At 42.8% G+C, this 21,401-nt stretch overlaps 1 protein-coding gene across 1 annotated transcript; it reads left to right on the plus strand.

Annotated features, from left to right (window-relative positions):
• Positions 1 to 999: 999 nt before the first annotated feature.
• TMEM154 (transmembrane protein 154) lies at positions 1,000 to 19,320 on the plus strand. Its single transcript, XM_030271514.4, has 6 exons — positions 1,000 to 1,209; positions 9,319 to 9,624; positions 11,376 to 11,403; positions 12,573 to 12,658; positions 14,108 to 14,168; positions 17,907 to 19,320. Exons 1-6 carry the CDS (start codon positions 1,080 to 1,082, stop codon positions 17,920 to 17,922), a joined length of 627 nt encoding a protein of 208 aa, XP_030127374.4. The 5' UTR covers positions 1,000 to 1,079; the 3' UTR covers positions 17,923 to 19,320.
• The last annotated feature ends 2,081 nt before the right edge of the window (positions 19,321 to 21,401 follow it).

Below are 21,401 nucleotides of genomic sequence, written 5' to 3' on the forward strand. Positions count from 1 at the left end.
ACAGTGGAACAACCCAAATTTGTGGTCCAACCACTCTCCCTGCTTGGGTACATGTATGATTTAGATCCAGATCCAAATCCTGAGCCCTGGCCAGGCCCACCCTATATAGCAAGAAGATTGAAAATGTTTGGTTTAAGTTCTCCATTGCTCTTACCCACAGAGCACCACCCAACAGGAAATCCATGGAAGCCCTTGGCCAGCTCTTACATGTTTCTGAGTGTGTGGACAGTGATGGGGTGGTGGGATAGAGAACAGGGCAGCATTTGTGGGGGGCAACAGCCAAGGTCTGCACACCCAGACAGAGACTGCCAAGGGGGAGCAAACATAAAGAGGAGTCAGGAAGGGAGGCAGGATTACCTTCCCCTTGCCACCTCAATCAACCGTGGCACTGTGGGCTCTCAGCCCTGCATCCTGGTGGGGATTGAAACCTTCTGTCCCCGGTCTTCTGCAGCCATCATCACACCAGTGTCTCAGCGCTTTCTCACTAAGTCACTTGCTCATAACAAAAAATTGATGTGGTTTTCTGCTTTTTCCTCTTCCTCTGCATGAACCAACCCAGAATACTCAGTTATAGGCCCATAAGAAAGCCACCATTCATCCCATTTGCTGAAGACAGCCCACTTGGGGGCTGCTTTTGGGACTGTAAATGCATGCAGTCTCCCACCCCGATGTGGGGAGAATTACAGTTTGAAAACCAAGGCAGGAGGGGGTTTTTCTTGCTTAACTACCCTAAAAAGTGACATAAAACTTTCCTGCTAACATACATATATGAAGTTTTATGTCTGATTTGTATTTGTATGATCTGTGGCACTGTGTGTAGATGAAGATAGAAGTTAGTAAAGTCAGGAGTGAAAGGAGAGGAAGAGAGCGGGAGCTCTCTCACCTACAGCATAAAGGTGCCTCAGTCAAGTGTGTGCCTGAAGAGCAACTTCTGGTTTTTTTTCCTTCTTTCTTTTGCAATCATTGCTCGCTTGACAGGCCCAGACGGAATTACATCACTTCCTAAAACCCATCAAAGAGAGTCCATCTCCTGAAGAAATGCAGCTCAGATGCTCCCCGGCAGGAAGCAGGAAATGTAGATGTTCGGGTGCAGCAGGGCGGCTGCCGGAGCGCCCCTCAGGTGGGAGCGCGGCCGGGGCAGCATGCGGAGCGCCGGGCTCATCTCGCTGCTCTCCGCCCTGGCGCTGGCTGCGGGAGCTGCCGCCACTGGTGAGTAGGAAAGCGCCTTTCGCCTGCCGAGATGGGACCGCGTGTCTCGCCTGCAGCGATGGGACCAAGTTGGAGGGCAACACCCTCCAAACTCAGCACGGGCAGGAGATCTGTGGGGACTTGCTCTCTGCTGCTTTTTGCTAGGTTTACCCTCTCTGTTTTCAGTTGCCTCTTTTTCCAAAGCTTTGACTCTTTTTCCCTTAGACCTATTCCCGAACAGCAGCAAACAAATTCTACAATTGCAAACTTTTCCTAAATTGCAGGTGTGTAGAGAAGCGGAGTTTCCAAGTTGACCCATCAGACATCTTGCTCCTAATTTTAGTTATGTTTTGAACTTTTTAAAACCCCACACCCATGCCATCAATGTTTATTAGCACAGTTAAAGGCAAAGCACTGCTTCCATTCAAAAGTGATTGCCGATTTCCGCAGTCCCGGTGCACTGAAACTGGTTTAACAAAGGAACAGCCGGTTCCGGAGACAAATATTTTGAACTCTCAGCTGCAGAACAAAGTGACTGGCACCATGGACTTAGGTTCTGACCCTCTAAGAAAAGAACTATGAGTGGAAAAGCAGCTTGTGATAAAATGCTGAGCACTGGGGGTGTTATTGCAGAGACCCTCGCCTGTTTGCAGGATTCATTGGTTCCACTGGCATTTTGGCAGACAGTGATTGAACATGACAGGCAGCTCTTGGAATGAAACCTTGCTGAGGTGGTGCTTGTAAGCCTTTTGGGGTCAAACAAATCCCTGCCAAAGCACCTTGGTATGGACTAGAAATGTGTGCTGCTGTAGCAAGTGGGAGCTCTACAGAAAGCAGGCAAAGAAGACAGTCACTCTCAGATATCACTGGACTTTTCTTAATGTCCTAAAATGCACTGCTGGAATTGGTGTTTTGGTGTGAGTACTTTTTCCCTGAAAAACAGTACTGTAACCAGGGTGTAGAGCTGGGCTGCAGGCTCCTGGCGTGCTGCTGAGCTGCTTACACTTAGGAGACTTGCTTAACTGTACGAGCGAGCTAAGTGAGGTATAAAATGGTTAGGGTTTGGCTGTGTTACTACAGCCCTGCTGCACTGCAGGCACGTTAGAAGAATATGCTGCAAGCATTGAGTGTAGCTCAGAATCAAAGCGGTCAGAGGAACAAAAATCCTACCATGGGCAGAGTGAAACAGAGGTCCCAGGGAAATGGAGGAGTACAATGAAGGCAATGCAGAGTGATCAGGCTCCTGCTTCTCTAGCTCATGAGAATACTACTACATCATCATGTCCCCATGGAGGAGGACACATTAGCCCAGAGCCCCTCAGCTCCTGACTGGATGTGCCCCTGCCCTTCTGTGCAATGGGCATTAGGGGCTGCAGGAAGTGCCAGGCAGATGTCACATACCAGCTGTGTGACACTCCTTACACTCCCCACTTCCTACCAGTAGGTCCACCTTTAAATTCTGGTTGATTTTGAAATGGTTCCTCTTTGGGAGTGAGTCAGTCCTGCCAGAGCCCTTCCCAAGCCCTGTCAGCTCTGACTCTACAGAGCCAATCCACAGTCATTGGGGAAGGGGAGGAGAGCACCCACCTTTGCTCCACATACAAAGGCAGCTTTTGCATATGCAACCAGCCCCAAAATGTACCTGGTGGCTTACTCTGACTGTGGGTGGGATGGGGAAGTTGTGGACTTAACTTTTCTTAGGGGGAAATGAAACTAGTGGGGGGGGAAGTTTATGTAGGTCATATGTACCCCATGGGCACTGAGAGCAGCCTCCCAGGGAGATCCTTTGCTCTCACCCTTCCTTGCTCACAGATCAACAGGGCAGAACCTTGAAGGGATCCTTTTCACCTTTTGCCAGGCACAGTCTTCACCTTTTAAGCAGTCTTCTGTCTAGAGACCATTTACAAAATAGGCAAACAGAGTATGATTAAATCTTGCAGCACAGACAGATTAAAGTCTTTATAAGTCCTGTTCCCATACCATGTCAGAGCCTTGTAAAAGCCTAGCCTTGCCATTTGAATTATAATTTATGGATGGTTTTCTCCCTGTGATGCCACAATCACCCTAATCCAGTAGCTCTAAGAGCATTCCTGAGGTCACAGCTCTGAGTGCTGGCCTTCTCCCAGCTCCAAACTGAGGGGATGTTGGGGTTTGTGCCAGTTCCTTTCCCCTTGCTTCAATGCACTCAGGAAGCCCTACAGGTAAGAGTGTAGGGCTCTCTACTGCAGAGGATGGTACTCACTGCTCAGCCTTGCAGCAGCCCTGAAGACCTACCCAGGTGTGTGTGCTGACCCTAGTAACAAGCATTAAGACCCTTACTATAGCTTATAGGAACATGCTCTGATTTGAGTCATTTCTCCAGGCTAGGCCATCTCCCACTGCATTCAGTGAAACAGGTGGGAAATTGTAGCATAAGTGGTCTGACATGGGGAGCAAGAAAATGTGTGAGGGAGAGGATGTACTATTGCCAAGTGGAAGAGCTGGGGTGGTTGCAGATAGTACTCTATTTTGTCTGTGTCTCTGTGCCATTGTTTTGAATTGTCATTCAAAGAAACATTGCTATCAAAGATCCAGATATTAGCAGCTTGTACCACGAGCACAGGCAGCGACTCTCTCCTTGGGAGGCAAGTGTCTTTTAGGCTGCCTCCCCTGCAAAGCCAAGGTATCTAACGGAGCAATAATTTTGACCTGTTCCCCCTAGAGTAATGAACTGAGAATGGGTTTGAACCTGTTACAATTACCTGTTAAAATTTTATAGCAAAGCAACAATGTAAGAAATGAGGATCTGTTACATTTTCTCTTTCCTAAGCACTGCACCCTAAAAAGCAGATGAAAAATCCTTTCTACTAAACACATCAACTCCTCCTATGTATTTACTACCATTCCTCCATTTTAGCCACACACAAACATTCACTGTTTTATTCAGCAGCTTCAAGGACATTTCAGAAAATCTCTCATTTACATCAGCAAGATTGTATGCTAATTTTCAGGCAGTGATACCAGTCTCTTTTCCCTCAAGAGATTTTATTATAGCTGGAAAGCCTCTGGAGCTTTTGAATCTTTAATTTCAGGGTCCTCCTGAGGGCAAGGAGCACTGAGAGATTTGCATCACAGTGGGGTCACAGGGGTATCAGAGATGCAGAGCTAGAAGGCCATCAGATTAAGTAGAAGCAACTAAATGCATAAATTGGTCTGGAAAGCGTGTAGTACTTGGGGTGAGCAATGAGACTACAGGTTCACAGTTGGACTCTAAGATGTGTGACTGAATTTGCAACACTGCCTGTTAATGCAGCACTTCAGCTGAATAGAAATACAGTGAGGAAAAGCAGTTTCCATCTTGTATAAATAAGCTTAAACGGTTGTTTCCTCTTTCAGGTTATACCTAGATAACGCTTTCTAAGCACCTCGTTTTAATAGGATCTTGTCTACAGATTAGCCACCCTGAAATGCTTGTGCTCCCTCATCAGAAGAGTGTATGCTCCCAACAGCTAGCCTGCAGGCTTTTAAGGATTCCTCTTCTAGCCAGACTGACAGGCAAGACCTGCCACAACAGGCAGCTGGGCAAGCCCTGGCCACGGCAAGGAACAGCCCTTCTTACAGCAACCTGAAATGTGGAGAGAGGAACAGTGCAGGGATGAACCAAGCAATACACCAGAGGATCATACAGACCATGTGGGGTGGTATGACTACAGCACCAACTGAAGGTGTACAGCAGGATAATATAGGATATGGTAACTTTATTCCAGCTTTATAGCCTTTTCTTGTTCTGTCACCTTCTTGTGAGCCTTCCTTCCTTCACTGCATTTTTATAGCTTATGGGAAAGTTTGGAAAAATAAAAACTTTCCTTTCAGACTAATAAGCCTGGCTATCCCACTGACATAGCTCTCGCTTTTTCTCTATCTCATTGCTTTTTCTTCTGTCAGTAGGCACTCTGGTGCAATTTGAAAAATACCCTTGAGAGAACCCAGTCCTTGAGTCTGATGGCAACGCAGCAGAGAGACTGATGGTTCTACAACAAAACTGAATGTGCTGCCTGCCAGATATTTTCCTTTGCTGTTTTTCTTTGCCTCACATCCCAGTGAATTCAGAAACCTGTTTGCCTGCTTACTTCATCAGGAAGCCCATATCACCGCCTCTGAGTGCTGCAGCACAGAGGTAAAAATGCTGCAACAACAGAAATGTTGTTTGCTTGATTGAGACATAATTTTTTTGACTCCAATCTGTAACACTGATTGGTATATTCAATTACCTCTGTCTCCCATGAAAAGCATATTTGGGAGCACCTCCAAAACTCAAGCAAAGTCTATCAGTGATTCAAGCATATTTTTACAGTAAAAAATGTTGAATAATACTTTATACCATAGTATCTGTGTACAGGGACATAGCTTTTTCATAATTTGTAAGAACTATTAATTGAACATTTTTTGAGATGCTGCTATTGCTTGCTCAAGTATTTTGGTCCCTTGAGTTCTAGATTCTCTAGTACCTCAATTATGGAACCCTGAGAACTTCCTGACTTCCAGCTCCAGCTTCTTAGCTTCCAGTTCCAGCTGTGCCCACCTTCTCATTGGGGTGGGCTGCAGCTGCATGGCAGCCCCTCTCTCTTCTTCTCTTGAAAGCATGGGAAGTGGCAATACAGGCTGGGCTGAAGCCGTGGTGTGTTCCCATTCACTTCTCTTAACACAGGAAGCAATCACCAGCATTCATGCTCCAGGTAGTCCAGACAAAGGTGAAGCCCATGTGGCTGTTGTATGAGCATTTACTCCTTGGACAAGATGTGCAGAGGGATGAGTATGGATGTTGGAATGTAGCCAACAGAGAAAGGGCACAGGCTTTGCTTTACAAAGTCAAGGAGATATCTATATGGTCACACGTGGCTTGCTCTTTGTTGCACTCCACTGGCCTTGCTTTCCCATCCCGAATGTCATGCTCTATTGTTGTAAGATTCCCATTTGCAGGGAGCTAGTAGACATCTGCAAGATGAAACCCCAGCACAGCTGACAAGGCAGTTCATGGTATGAATTATCACTGTAAAAATCTGGCGTGGAGAAAATATTTGAACAGTACCTCACAAAATCTCCAACTTTCACATGTTCTTCTGCCCTGCTCCAAACCTTTAATGCCCAGCTGTAATTTACCCCACAAAACACCACCCAGGCCAGCTGCAACACAGCCCACTTGCTATTTTGAGCACTTTAAATTGAAACTCTATGACAAATAGCAACTATCTTGAGGTCAGCCACGTGTGTTTCACTGGGCAGGCGGCTGTGGCAGGCGCTACAGCCTGAGCCCAACTCCCTGCTGGACTGGAGGCACAGATCCTTCCCTGATGCAAGCCACTGGGCCAACCCAGGTGCAGGTTGTGCTTTCCTACTGTGTAAAAAGGGTGATGTGTGGGTGGCCTGAGAGTGAGAGCAACTGCTGGGTGACAGGTGAAGCGTCCCTTGAGGCTGAGCTCTGTTCCTCAGAGGTGACGGGGCAGTGCAAAGTGTTGAGGCAGCAGGCAAAATGCAGGAAATAAGAGCAATATCCTTGCAAGAACATTGTGCAACTGGCTGCTCTTCTGCTGAAAGATGTATTTAATTCACTCAGAGAAAAGATATCTGTAAGAGGAAATGGTGTTCCCAGAGAGACGCTGTTCTGTCCCTGGAATTATGCAAAGTGAAAAAAATACATGGCAGCAAGGTCACTCCCTGTGATTTACCATTTTCTTTGCCTAGAGACTAGAAAAGGTAATTCTATTTCACTCAAAGACAAATGATTTGAAGTCTGCTTCATAGTTCAAAACCAGGCAAAGTGGCAGAGATACTGGAAAAATCTCTCTCAGAAATCAAGCACAGCATACTCTGCAGCTGAAAGTTTATCACTGCAGTTAATGAGGTGTGACTGTTTGCTTTGCTTTAAAGCCACACCATGCTTTAGACATTTGAAAAATCCATTTTAGCTCTACGAATAGATGAAAAGTAAGGTATTTTCTCCACACCCTTTTCCTATTTTAAGCAACAAGCTTGTCTCTCTCAATATATCAAATGTGGCAGGCAATGCCTAGAGGAGGAAAACAAGCAAGGTCATCGAAGAGGTCCGGTGAGGCTGCGGCGGGCCATCAGCTCTGCCGGCGGCACAGCCCATCGTGCCGCAGCCTGCAGCACAGACATCCCTCGTGCTGCCTCGCTCTGCACGACAGCGATGGGAACGGACCGGCTGCAGGCTCTGGGAACGACAAACTACCTTGGAAAAGAAAAGTCAAATGGCCAAACTAATAAGGGAGAGGCGCTCTCCCTCCTGTCCTTTGGGTTGAAAGATTAAGGACAGCCAGCAGATCGCGGGAAGGGGTGGAGCAGCACGCACCTAAGGGGATCGTTACCTGCAAGGGAGGCAGAGATAGTGTATTGCTCTTGACTGAAATACTCTTGACTGAAGAGACAGAGAGAGTATTGATACAAAGTGCTTTGCCACAGAAGAGCTATCATTTTCATTGTCCTATTGTGCTGCAGGAGTCTGGTGACCTTCACAGTATTACATTAAGTATTCAAATTCTTCCCTAGTTTCTAGGAAAGGATGAAACAATCAGATCCCTGTGTCATATGTGCAGCATAAAAATCTAGATAAAACACTGCTGTCACACTCAAATAATTTTATTCATCTGAAATTGGGTTTCCTTGAATACAGTCTCATGAAATACTCCTCTTTGAGACAAATCTGGTGGGAGAGGAGATGCTGCAGAGCGGATTAAGCAAGAGATAGCGCTCTAATCCCAGTTTTTCTCTCTCACTTGGCATTTCTGGGAAGGACAGCATCCCTGTCCTTCTGATTTCTCATTTGTAAAATGGAGATGATAACTGCTCATCTCTCAGGGCCATTATGAAGATTAATGTGTTTACAAAAGCATTTAAAATGCTAAGTACTTTTGGTTCCAGTCCTGTGAGATTGGAAATGCCAGCACTGAGGTGCTGAAAACCTTAAGCTCTTGCCAACTCTTGTGGAAACTCTGGCTGCCCAGCACTTTACAAGAATGAGGAGAAATGTGTAATTGCAAAAGTCAGAAAATTCCATCTTGCTTTATTGCATAAAATGAGATGTGCACCATGGTGGCATTGTATGGGAAAGGGCAGACAACACGAAAAAGCCATCATGTCAAGAAAATTATTGAAGGCTTTGCTGTTGTAATTTATCTAAAGACTGATTCTTGCACCTTTGGCTACTTCAGGATTTTGGGCATCAATATAGAATACAGCATCAGCCCAGAATTTGCTGTACTTCTGTAAAGCTTTTGAACTCTGTGACAGTCAATAGACTCTTACCTAAACACACAAAAAGCACTTGTTTCACTATTACTGACACAGCCAATTTTAGCCACTTTTCTTGTGAAATGTGTCATAAAAGAAGCCAGAACTGAGATCAAAATTCAAAACCCGCAGTTTTAGCACTTATGGGGAATATCCAGCGCTGATGCTTTGCCACACTCTCCTTCAACCAGCCTGTAGAATTAGTTAGAGGAACAGTTAATTGGACCTGTATGCAGTAAGGTCCCCATGTTACTACCACCTCTTCTAGTCCACGCAGATGGGGAAGTCAGCAGCTTTTGCATCCTTCAGACTTCCTTTCACCAACTCTGTTTTTCACAGTGAGACAAATTTAAGAAATTTGAGAAAGGCACAGAAACAGGGAGATGAGTGAACAAAAGGAACTGGTGAACCAGGGATAAGGGTCTCCCTGAAAGCAGTACCTAACTCCTTGGGTAAGGGGAGGGACATATGTGCCAAGATTGAGAAGCAAAACAGGCTGGTGTGGTTTACTGAGAAGCAGAATAATTTCTCATGCAAGCAAGACCGGATGCCACCCTGCAGCAAAAGAAGTCTGTTTGTGCAAGGCAGCTGTGTGCAGAGAGATGACACATGCTGATGTGACCCAGTAAAAGTCAGCTGAAGAACATGGTCATGACTGGTAAGATTTTGTGATAAAGTTGAGATCTAATTTTACATCCAGTGCCCAAGATGTATGTATGGGGCATCTGCTGGGTTTTTTTAAATACATCAAATGGGAAGTAAATATTAAAGTTGTACACTGTGGCTCACTGACAATACTAATTAAATTCTTAAAATGTTAAATTGTCCTCATGTATTTGACAGACCCTGGAAATGATGGATCAGGAGATGGATCGATGATATTACCCACTTTTACAGCAACACATCTTCCTGCTATGAGTCCTTCGACTGTGGATGACCATGAGCCAGTACTTGCAAGCACTACTGAAAGCAGCTTTGATACACAGAGTTCTCCAAGTACTGAACTGAATGCTGTGAACTATGAGGACAGCCTAGAAGCAGCAGAACAGTCTATCTTGATATATGTTGTTCCTGTGGCACTGCTGGTCCTGCTGATTTTGTTGATCACATTTTTTGTAATGCATCATAAAAGGAAAAAAACCAAGCAAGGTAAATCTTTCTTCTTGTACATCAAAAGGCTGCTTCGAGGATGTGTTCAACATTAACAGAACATTATCTTGAGGCATGGGATGCCACATTTAAGATGCCTTTCTCTGACTGTAGTTGCATGTTTGACAAGAGAGGGATCCTCCCCAGCCAGCAGCACCTGGTCACACACCTCTCCTTGGTGTGTGGAGAACCACACACACCGCTCCTTGGAGGTGGCAAGAAGCTACTTCTGCTTCTTGGCACCTCCTGTTCATGCTGCCACACCCATGGGAGCCCTGGCACCAATCTCTGGCTCCTGGAAATGCTGAGAATGCTCAGGGATGTAACTGTGGCTGCAAAGGCTTGTTCTGTCTTTATGCTCAACTACTTTAGGCAAGGTGAAATTAATGCTTCTACTGCACATAATGCCTACAAGGTAAAGCTGCTTGGAGCTTCAATAAAATAAGAACAAGAAAAATAATTTTAAGGAACAATTTTAAGGAATCCTGATTCCATAGGGTGGAGGCTGTTATGAAGACATCACAGCAAAAGAGCTAGGTCAGACAGCCTGGGTGCTGCAGTAGGGTGAGCAATGCTTCAGGAAGGTGCTGTGAGCTGTTAACAAAGGAATTGGTAACTTGGAGTGTCACGCCACAGGAGAACAAAGTGAGCTGTCATAATAAAACCCCATAGTGGGTAAGTGAAATTCTGAGATGGTCGTATCAGTGTAACTACATGGTCAGAGTGCAGCTGTCAGCTCATCAGCCTGCAGACAGTGAAACATACATTTTAAGTCAAGTTTTCAGGGCATTTTTAGGTTGCATTTGTCTGATCACTGGGTTCCCTCTAACAAACTATGAATTTGCAACCAGGCACCCAGTTGCCTGCCTGTTTCTGGATGATTGAAATGCAGGGGTAGATTTTTTTTTCAGAGGAGTGTACATGTACACTCTTCAGAGGGTTGGGAAATATGGTACTTTTCAGGAGCACAATCTTAGCATCCCATCCCCATGGCTGGGGCAGATGGCTCTGTGGTTCTGGAATAGCTCTGCAGTCTGGGAATGTGCTGGAACAACTGGGAGGTATCACCTGCTGGCAAAAATGAATTAAAAATAAGGTGATTTAAGACAGGTTTTTCAGTCACTTGATTCCTGGAGATGAAGATATTTATCAGAATTATGGCTGTGTCACTATACCTCCTCCCCTCCCATTTTTACTTTGTCTTGGAGTCCTAAGTAGATTGGATCCCTTTTGACATCTGTCTAGTTCAGCCTCATTTGCCTAACTGAGTTCTAATCTGCCATGCAGTTCATCTCCCCTCACCCCACACTCCTGGCTGTTTTCCCCATGAGCAGCTCCCAGAGTCTCCAGACAGAACAGAATTGCCCAAGGGTAATCTGTAGCAAAATGTCCCAGTGCTTCTAGTAAACATTTTTTTTTTTTTTTTGGAGAAGTGGTTCCTTTTCAGGATACCATTTCCCTCAGGACATCTGTTTTGCTGAAGGAAGTGTGCATCTGCCCTGTCCTGCCCACTGCAACACCAGCACTGTGCTAACAATGAGATGCTTTTAGCTTCAAAATAATGGGCTCCTCTGAAAATTGCAAACAGGATAAGATGCTTTGTCTTTCATCTGCAATTTAGTTTTTATGCTTTTTGAAAATGCAACCTGTTTTACTTGACCTTATTCAAGGCTTGCATGCAGTCTGGATTTTGTAAATATAATGGGTAAATATCATGCAGAACTATGAACAGCAACTTTCTTCTTTTCCAGATGAGCTGGGAAGTGAAAATGTAAAAAGGTAAGTTTTATGACTATCGTTATTTTTAAAAAAAAATTCTTTTACTCTAACCTTTGTCTCCTTCACTGCCTCTTTTAATTTAGCTGTACACTAAACACCATTACTTTTGGCCATTAATTGAACCAGCAATCTCAACTGGTGGATAAAGTGTGACTTCAGTATGTGGCTGAAGTGTAAGACTAGAGCAGGAGAACAAGAGTTAGTGGTGACTGAGGCAAGGGCTGCCCCACAGACACCCACAACCCACAGACCTTACTGAGCCTGCTCTTAGGCACCTCCTGCTCCATCAGCCACAAGTGGTACAAGGTGCCCCATGAGCAAAAGGGATCAGTTCCCAGGCTCATCACAGGCTTTTGCTATTCAGAATAAGCTCTGTGTCTTGCTCCCCTGTTTTTCAAGTTTATCTTCTTACTCAGAGGTGAGGCAGAAAGGCTTGCCTGGCTGCCACAGGAGCAATGCCTTAGATGCTTGAAAAACAAGACAAGAAACTGTGTGGCTCTTATCAGAGTCATAATTTTTATTGTTGCTTTTTATTGACCTCCATCTTGCTAATCAATGCTGAAAGTTGACAAATTGGCTCTATGAGGAAAAAAGGATTTTTTTTTGCTAAAAACCCATTTTCTATCATATGACTGCAGGAATGATAAGCAAAAGGAAGCTAAGCAGAGGCATTTAAATAAATACAGCTCTCATGACCTTTCCTTTTGAAGTCACTGCAAATGTCAGTCACAGATATAATGAAACTTTAGGCCTTCAGCTTTTAGCACTGGAGCAATGGTATTTCTGTCATGTGTTCCAGGAGGGCAGAGACAAACCATTTTTTTTTTTTTTTTTTAGTTTTCTATTTACAGCAGGGACAGTTTTCAAGAAGCTGCAATGATCCTGTGCTCTGGCATGTCTCTGGCTGCACTGAGTCCCTCTGTAATGTCTCAGCTGGCCCTACCTCTGCCCAGGACTGGCATCTCAGTGCCACTCCCTTGCATCTGTTCATGGCCCCTTGGTTCACACCCATTGGGCTGACATCTCCTCAGATTACTGGGCTAGGATGGCTTTCCAGAGTTAATATATGTTTCTGGAATTACATGAGAGTCATACAAAATCAGTACATTGTAAGTTGTTTGAATTAAGCATTTTGTGTAATGCTTTTTATCCCCCTCTCTTCTCTCAAGTCCTATTTTTGAAGAAGACACACCCTCTGTTATGGAGATAGAAATGGAAGAGCTTGATAAATGGATGAACAGCATGAACAAAAATGGTACACGGTAACCCCTCTACTCCATCCTCCCTCTCTTGCCTGCTGACGTAGAGCCCATGCATAGGAAATCAATGGAAGGTGTTTTGTATGCATATCACTGCTTTCCCTACAACATTTTTAGTTGTGCTCTTGACTCCCTCCTACTAAAATAACTGAACAAATGTCAGGGGTAGATTTTTTCAGAGGAGTATTTTCGTTTGTGTAGGAGTTTATTTTTAATATGTGATAGAATCCCATAAATGTTTTCAGTTTCCAGTAGACACTTCTATTAAACACACTTATAGCTGTGAATGTTATTTATATTTTTAAATACACATTTTAATGCTAAATACTAGTTTCTCTGAAGCATCTAATCCTTTCAGTCTCCAGAATTTCTACACTTTTTTGCTCCACACTGAGGTATTGTAGAAAAAATATGCATTTGCTCATAGTTCAGACCACATTTTATTTAAAATTGCTGCCAGGAACCTATGAATACGCCCTTCCTCTCCCTTGCAAGGCTATCAGCACATGGAGCAATTAGAACATGTGGTAACTACCACCAGCAGCATCTTCAGCTGCCTTCTCAGTTACTTATAAGTACCTTGCATTTTCCCCCCATTCTTCTCCCAGGTGAATTCCCCAGTCAAAATCTCTAAGGGGTGTGCATTGTCCTTCCAGGGTCTCCTCAAAAAACACAGGTCTTCAGTAAGCCATGAGTTAATCAAGGCCTGATTTTAAGCCATGAACAGCTTTTCACTGGCTAAGAAATGCTGAAACACTGATATTTTTTTCATTCCTGGTCCCTTGCCTTCCATCCATGTGGCTCATTTGCCTGACCTAATAGGCATGCTTTGTTTTTCAGGACATAAAGCTCTTGGAGCATTTCTTTGCGTTAGCACAGTGCTCCACAATATGGGGTTTTGACCTTTGTGGTCTGAAAGCTCTTGCAGAAAACATGTGCTAAGTGGCAGTAGTGAAAGAGAGACATTAACTGGACTGCATGGGAAAATGGTGTAAAATATAGTTTAAAACTTTGTGGAGAGAAAGGAGCAAATATTTTACATACTTTCATGTGTGTGTGCGTGTGTGTGTTAGTGTTCCCTAAACTCCAGCCCCAAACTTCCAGCTGGACTATAAAGCACAGGTGCCACTGCCAGCAGTGGAAGATTAACAAACAACTCTCCTTGTGGCAGTGTGCAGGAGGCAGTGCTCAGGAGTAGCTCATTTGTGTTGGTGTACATAAAGAACTGGAACATATAAAATAAATAAATTGTGGCAACACCTATCAAAGGGAAGGAGATGTAAGATTCATGCTAGGGGAACCATGCAGCTAAAAGGGCGCAGAAGTGCATCTGCAGATCTGTATTCTAGAGTGACTGCATGATAAAAGTTTATGCATTTTTGAAATAAATGTAGGACAACTGCCAGAGTAGAGTAACTATATTCTTGTTTCTTATCCTTTTCCAGGTGACTGTGAATGTTTACCTACTGTAAGAGAAGAAGAAAAAGAATCAATTGCCAACCCAAGGTACTTTAATTCATTCTATTATTTGAAGAAATATGGTCAGTATTATTCTAAAATTTTTTTATGTAATTATATAATTATTCTTTGGTCCATTTAAGTTTTTAAATTTTTATCTACAGAAACTTTGACTTCAACTTAAACTAGAGGCTTGACACTCTGATTTCTAAACAGGTCTCTTCCTGTAAACTGCACTGCTAAATAATCTTACGGTTGTAAAATGGTGCAAGACAGACAACCAGATGGCACAGATGGAGTTTCATTCACTGATCAGGCTTTAATCACAGTTTCCCAAGGTGTTAATACAAGCATTCAGCATAGCTTCCTTGGCACCCTTCACCTAAAGCACCCAGTTCCCCTCTGCCACCTGGTGCCTATAGGTTTTTGGGAATCACTGCCAGATGTTTTGGCTGGAGCTGTGACCTGACAGACAGGGACTTGTCTGACTCCAAGAAAAAAATGAGAATGAGAAACATGAAGGATCTTCCTGGTGCCCCCTTGCAGCACTCCCCCAGAGCTGGCACTAGTTGATAGTCCAAGCCGAGATCCCAGTGGGATGCAAAACTGCAATCCTGACATCTTGTAAACTTAAAATCTTTCTGGTTGGTTTCCTCAGGATTTTGCCCAGAACTCCAAAACCCCTCTCAATTTTCCCTAATTAAAAATTCTGGTGCTTGTTTCCAGCTGGAAAAAAAGAGGCTGTACACTGCCCTTGCTTGTACCCTTGTGTTGCAGCTGCATTTTGAGGAGTGGGCAAAGCAGCTTCTCTGTGCCAGGCTATGATAACAAACAAGCCATCCTGTGTGCCAAGAAATCCCTGGTGCAGTGGAAGCAGTGATGCAATCAGGCAATGCCAGGAGCAGAAGGAGGACCTAGGTCTTTGCTTCTCATGGCATCAGATAATTCCACTGGCCATGCCTCTCTGGCAGAATTGCACCTCCCGCTGTAGACTGTCATAATATTCCAATCCTCATTTCTGAATTTCCTTGCCTAGGAGTGAAATAGGGATGTTAAATCACCACTGCTGCAGAGTTTGCAGCTCAGGTGCTCCAAAGCTGCAGTTTCAGAGGAACCTTTGGATGGGGCTTGTTCACTACAGCCACTTGTATAGAAAAGGTTTATTTTTACACCTATTGCAAGTGAAATCAATGTTGTTGTTTTCGTTCAGTTTTGTTGGAAAAAAAAAGGCTTACATCCTAGATTCCAGATGCAAGCAAGCACATTAATTTTACCCTTAGCAACTGGAAAATATCCAGGATTTGTTACCCATCTGAGTCTTCCCTTCCTGCTGCTGAATGATAACTCAGAGGGGGGAAAATTGTTAAGGAGAGGCAGCTGTACAGCAGTTCTCTAAAAGCAGATTTTCTGAGCATACCGCTGGCTGTAGCAGGGAGCACAGCACAAAGGACGCTTCAGCCATCGGCTACCACTGGCAGAAGTCCTATTGTAAAGGCTTTTTAGGCACAACACCACCCTTAGCATCAAGTTTACTTTCCAAATCTTTAACAATTCATGTTAAGGAGGAAAAAATCATCATGGCCAACCTAATCATCAGCTTGAGCTGACATTTCACCATCCTTGCTAAAGGAGTGGTTTTGTACTGGATTTGCATTAACCTCATCAGAACAAGGGGATTTTTGCTCCTGGCTATCAAAAGGCATCTTTGGGCTACACCCTACCTCGAGCTCCCCACCTGTAAAACAGAGTTATTTTAGAACACTACAGAGAGGCTTAAGCCTTGATACAAAAAAGCAACCCTGTTCAGATAAGTATGCTTCAGTCAGAGAAAAGGTTATTAAACAATCATTTAAGCAATTTTTCTTGTGAATGGATCTTAGAATCAGACTAGATTAGAGAAATTTGTGCTTCTAAATTATAGAAAGGCAAAAAAATGCAAATAAAAATAGGAGATTTATCTCTAAAACATTCAGAGCTACTCAGACAAAGGACATTAGTTGAATACAAAGTGCAAAAACATTAAATTCAATTTAAGATTCTGAAAGACTACTTTGTTTAGGCAAAATTATTCTAAAATTATGGTAATTTATATTTTAGATTTTATTGATATTTCAGTAGGGGAAACATCTCAGGCCACACTGAACACAGATGGCTTCTTTTTGCTTCACAAAGATGCTGATGGGGAGCTCATCAAGACCCAAATGTCTTGAACTATGAATGATTTTGATACAATTTTGAAAACATATGAGACAAAACATTTCAATAATGACACTTTGACATTTTCAGAATGATGGTTGTTCCAAAACTAGTCTCCAGAGTAAGTGAATTTTTAATAAAAAAAATTTTTAAAGCTTGATTAGCAGAACTGTGTGGCAGTAGAATATTTCTATGCTGAATGTTTCCCTTACCCCAAGGCTACTTCTTCGAATTTCATTTCACATGAAATTTTGAAATTGCTTCATTTCAAATTGAAAAAAATATTTGAAGTGGTGGGATTTCTGGGTAAACTAACAAAAAATTACTTCCTGTTTATTTGCAATTGAACCTTAACAGTCCAAGATCTGCTGCTTTTCCCAACCAAATTCTTAGATGAATAAATAATGTCAGAAAGAGAATTACATACAGATAAATAGATGTTTTCAGCAGCTCTTTTGAAGCAAAAATTGTACTCAGGAGCATCAAAGCTGCACATTTGTGCATAGGAGGCAAGATACAACAGCCTGGGCTCCCTGATAGGGGGAGGTCACTCACCCTGGCCTTGTAAGCTAAGTTACAAACATATGTATATACACATATTCAAAATTTATATACACTTTTCAAATTATATATATTTGAATCAAAACCTCTTGCATTTGAAACCTACTGCTAGAATCCTGATTGTGCCTGAGCACAGAATTGCACCCCACAGGTGCCTGGGGCCAGGGCTCCCATCCTGTGCATGCAGGAGGGAGCAGGCAGTGTGTGCAGGGGCAGCAGGTAAGGGCTGATGATCTGTGGGGCACAAGGTGGGCAGAGACCAATCTCTGCTCCAGGGACCTTTACTATTCCAGAAAAATAAGTACAGCCTGTCCCCTTCACAGCATGGGTCATTGTAGCGGGTGGAGTACAAGCAATGCCCCTATGCTTTATCACCTGAGAGGTTTGGTTTGTTTTGGGTGCTGCTCGGCACCCTCCTAGACTTTCTGTCTGAAAAAGTATGACTTCTTCTGACTCTAAAAAGTGTGTAGAAATGTTTTGGGTGGATGATAGGCCAGTACAGAAAGAAATATTGCATTCCCAGAATGTGCCTCAATTTGGCAAGAGACTTAAGGAAACATGTAAAATATTAAGATTATGAGTGGCCCTTTTAGCTTCAGAGCTTGTTATACCTGCTGACTGAATTCAAATCAGCCAATATAAGATGTAACATTTTTTAACACTGGCATGAGCCAAACATTATTAAGAGAGTACTAGGGAGTAAGGCGCTTGGGCAGAAACCAGTGGGACAAAGAGAAAATGCACTTGTTATGAGGTCAGCTGTAAACAAAAAATTCCAAAGTTATCCTCAGCTGTGGAAAGAGATCCAGGAGCAGGAGAAAGACTGTGCTAGGCAGCCATGAACCATCAGACAGGTATCAGAGCAGCCCTTGCTGCCAGCATCAGCATCCATTACATGAGTGACAGATTTATTTTCTGGTAACACCTTTTCATGAACTCTAGAGATATTCTTGCATGATATTTCCTGCTGAGACAACTAACCTAACAGCATGGCACTGGTGTTTTTTTCTTTTCCATGTGTATACACAGTGATGGTGAATCATGAAGTCCTCACGACACCAAAGAACTGGCTAAAGGGATGCAGCACATAAGCTCATCATCCCCCAGATATTGGAAGAACTGGATTTAAATAATAATAATTCATCTCAAAAGGCCAGAGAAGCAAATGTTTTTGTTGTATCCTGCTTTATATGGTCTTCAGAAAGGAAACATCACCAAGGGAAAAAAAGAAAAGGAAAAGAAGAAAAAAAAGAAAACAAAGAAAAGCACTGTAGGACTGATTTAAATTATTTTTGCAATGAGATTCACCACAAATCAAGAGAAACATCTTCTTTACCCCTGCTGAAAGGTCTCAAAGTAGTCCATATTTCTGCCTAGTTCCACAGCTGTGCATGGTGCAGCACTTAAAACCAATTCTCTTGCAGATTTGGTGGGTCTCTTTGTTTTGGTCTGGTTTTGTGGGTGTTTGTTTCAGTGTCCATAATTCTGGACACTGGTTTGGTGGATGTGAAGCTCGTGTATATGCAATGTTTATTTCTCAATTTGCTTTTTCTGAGCAGTGCACTGATTTGCACAGGACTGCTGTTGGGGAGGTACCAGGCTAGGACTCACAGACCAGCTCTGAGGACAGACAGCACCTGAAAAGCCTCTCAAAAGAATAGCCAGAAGTGACTGCAGCCCAGCCAGGGCACAGACTCTGTAGAGTGCTTTTTGGTTTTCAGATTAAAGGCACTGTAGAAGTGAAAAATATTATTTTGAGACTGCCTTTCTGTTTGTTATCTCCACAGATGAGCGCCCTGGGCTAGCTCTCCCTGCATAACTCTACTCCCTGCCCAGGGCTGTTCTCTAACCACCTACTTCAGAATTATTCAAATTAAAATCATTTATTTTTTTAAAAAAATGAGTGAGGTTGAAAAATTGAACAATTCAGTATTCACATAAAATACAGATTTAGGTAAGTATGTGTTATGCATAACTACTTGGTCAAGGTTTTCAGACACAGGAGGCTTTCTGCTGCTTCTGTTTTTAAATGCTGAGCCTGCAATATCTGAAAGACAAGGACTTCTGAGTGTGCCTGGTCACTTTTAGTCACAATGAAAAAAAATCAGACTCCTGGGATACCTCAAGGTAGGAATTTGAATGTTGTAACTGTGTCCATTGATTTTAGATAACATGTATCTTAGGGATAAAGCTTAAATATGTAACACACATAAAAGTGGATCCTTGTCTGGGCAAAGTTTCTCTTGCCATATTTAAAATAGCAGATTCATATCCACCATATCTTATATCCTCCCTATCCTCATATTCTATTTAAATATATAATGCCTTCCCACTCAATACATGTTTAATATGATCAGAGTTTTTGCCTGCAAATATTTCACTAAGAAGTTACCATGCATAGCTTGATTAAAGATGGAAAACAAATACCCAAATACCCCAAGAATAGGAGTCCTTGCTGTTCTTTTCTTTTTTTTTTTTTTTGTGGTTTTTTTTTTTTGTTTTGTTTTTTGTTTTTGGTGGTTTTTTTTTCCTTGCTTTTGGAAATGAACCAACTCCCAAAGGTGACATTGTACGGTTCAACTCAGTCCTGGCACACCGGTGACCCATCACCCTGTCTGAGCCACACATTGATAGTAGTGCAATGCACCAACTCAGTTTGCTGTGGCATTTGAAAAGAGCCTGTGCTGTGCATGTTGATGGTTTGGTGTTAATGTTGATTCTAGATGGTCCTTCTGCCAGATAAAAGGCTGTACAGTTCCAAATAAGTTTCTCAGAGATAAAATTTCACTTATATATTTTATTTTTCAAGTTTACCTTGAGAGAATGTATTTTCTGTAAAGTTATGACATTAAGCACTAATTCTTATTCCAGTGTTCATGATTGATCAATCTCTATATAAAGCTTTAAAATCAATTTTGTCCAGAACTAATGTCTATGTTCAAGGTTTATAATTATTAATGTCACTTAGCCTCTCTAAATCCTGGTATGCTAGAGAATTTATTTGCCTCTTCAGGAACTTTTTTCATCATTTAAAAATACCAAACAATGCTTTGGTCACTTTCTTGGCTAATTCTGACAGAAATTTTCTCTATCTGCTGATTTTTAAAAGTGGAAACCTAATATAAGCTGTGTTACTATTGAAAAATGTACCACTCCATCAAATCTCACCTGTCATTAGGTCCTGAGCTCGTGTGAAACAGACCGAGGGTAAAGCACTTCAGTATAGCTATGGATATTTCTAATAGATTCCCTCAGTACTAGACAAATACAATTTTTAGTATTTCTCTTTTTCCTGAACATTCATACATCACTGTTATCCTCCCCCTAGCCCTAAACTATGGAGGGGATCACTCATGTATCTGATTCCCCAGCCCAGCTCCGCACTGCTCCGTTCCACCCCACTGGTCTCTCTCTCTGATCACAACTTTCACGTTGAGGGCTGGATTTGCCACAGCTGCTGCCCAGCACCAGCTCACTTGCTTACAGCCAAGCCTTTCTGTGGGTGCTGGGTTCAGGGGTGCAGCTGCACCATGGGCTCTGCTTTGGCCCCTCTCCTCCCTCACCCCATTTGGTATTTCCCTCTTCTGCTCGCCCGTGTGCCCCTTGCTCTCCTGTTTGTTTTACACTTTTCATCAGCTCCTGCTCATTTCCTTATGCACAGTTTTGCCTCAGTACTTTAATTTTGTGGGTGGATTGAAGTACAGGGGATTCAGACCATAGACTATTCCATGCCTACATTAATACGGCCAAAACATTATAATATTCCAGTTCATGAGTATTAACTGTACACCTTCTGTGAAGGCACCTTCATTTTCCCTAAAAAATGTTTTTCACACAGTCAGTTCCTCTAACCCACAAAATAAAAAGGAGAGCCACCAGACAGCAGATAAGATAGCATCAAATTCTCAAAATTATTTTATCACCGTGCACTACAGAGTATTTAAGCCTCTGTGGTAACAGCCATCGATAGCCTGATCTGAGCCAACCCATCTCACCATCACCTTGCAACATCTCCCAGTAACTGATAAGTTATCATCCCTCCATAGAAAATGAGAAAAAGCACAGAAACAGGAAGTGCCTCCCACTAAGTATTGTTCTAAAATGTTTCACAAATGTGATGATCCCTAAGGAACTGCTACCTCTTCTTCCATTTTCTTCAATAATTTCAGCAGTTATCCAGCACTTCAAGAAAATTTGACATCTTATTTACTGCATGAGGCCTTTATGTCCTGCAGAAAAACTACAGACACAAAGGAGGATTTGTCTGAGAAATACACAGGTAATAAGAAGGGTAATTAAAAAACAACACCTCTCCTAGATATGCTAAAAATCAGTATCTTAACAAAATAGAAATAGCTCCTCCATAGACTTACAAACAAAAGGTTGCTGATATTACTAGCAGCTAATTAATTCCATGAGTCCTGCACTTGTGAAGCACATAACCCTAACATTAACCTCAGCAAAAAGGAATCTTCTTTTAGTTTCTAGATAATCATAAGTTATAGATTCATAGATAGCTCTTGG

The sequence above is a fragment of the Taeniopygia guttata genome, chromosome 4 (genome assembly GCF_048771995.1).
Source record: "Taeniopygia guttata chromosome 4, bTaeGut7.mat, whole genome shotgun sequence".
NCBI classification, from domain to species: Eukaryota; Metazoa; Chordata; class Aves; order Passeriformes; family Estrildidae; genus Taeniopygia; species Taeniopygia guttata.

What these genes read in the sequence shown, in the direction of transcription:
- TMEM154 (XM_030271514.4), top strand. Translation starts at nt 1,080, where the DNA reads ATGTTCGGGTGCAGCAGGGCGGCTGCCGGAGCGCCCCTCAGGTGGGAG. An exon ending in AAGGAAAAAAACCAAGCAAG is followed by an intron (nt 9,625 to 11,375) that starts GTAAATCTTTCT and finishes CTTCTTTTCCAG; the next exon opens with ATGAGCTGGGAAGTGAAAAT. An exon ending in GGAAGTGAAAATGTAAAAAG is followed by an intron (nt 11,404 to 12,572) that starts GTAAGTTTTATG and finishes TCTTCTCTCAAG; the next exon opens with TCCTATTTTTGAAGAAGACA.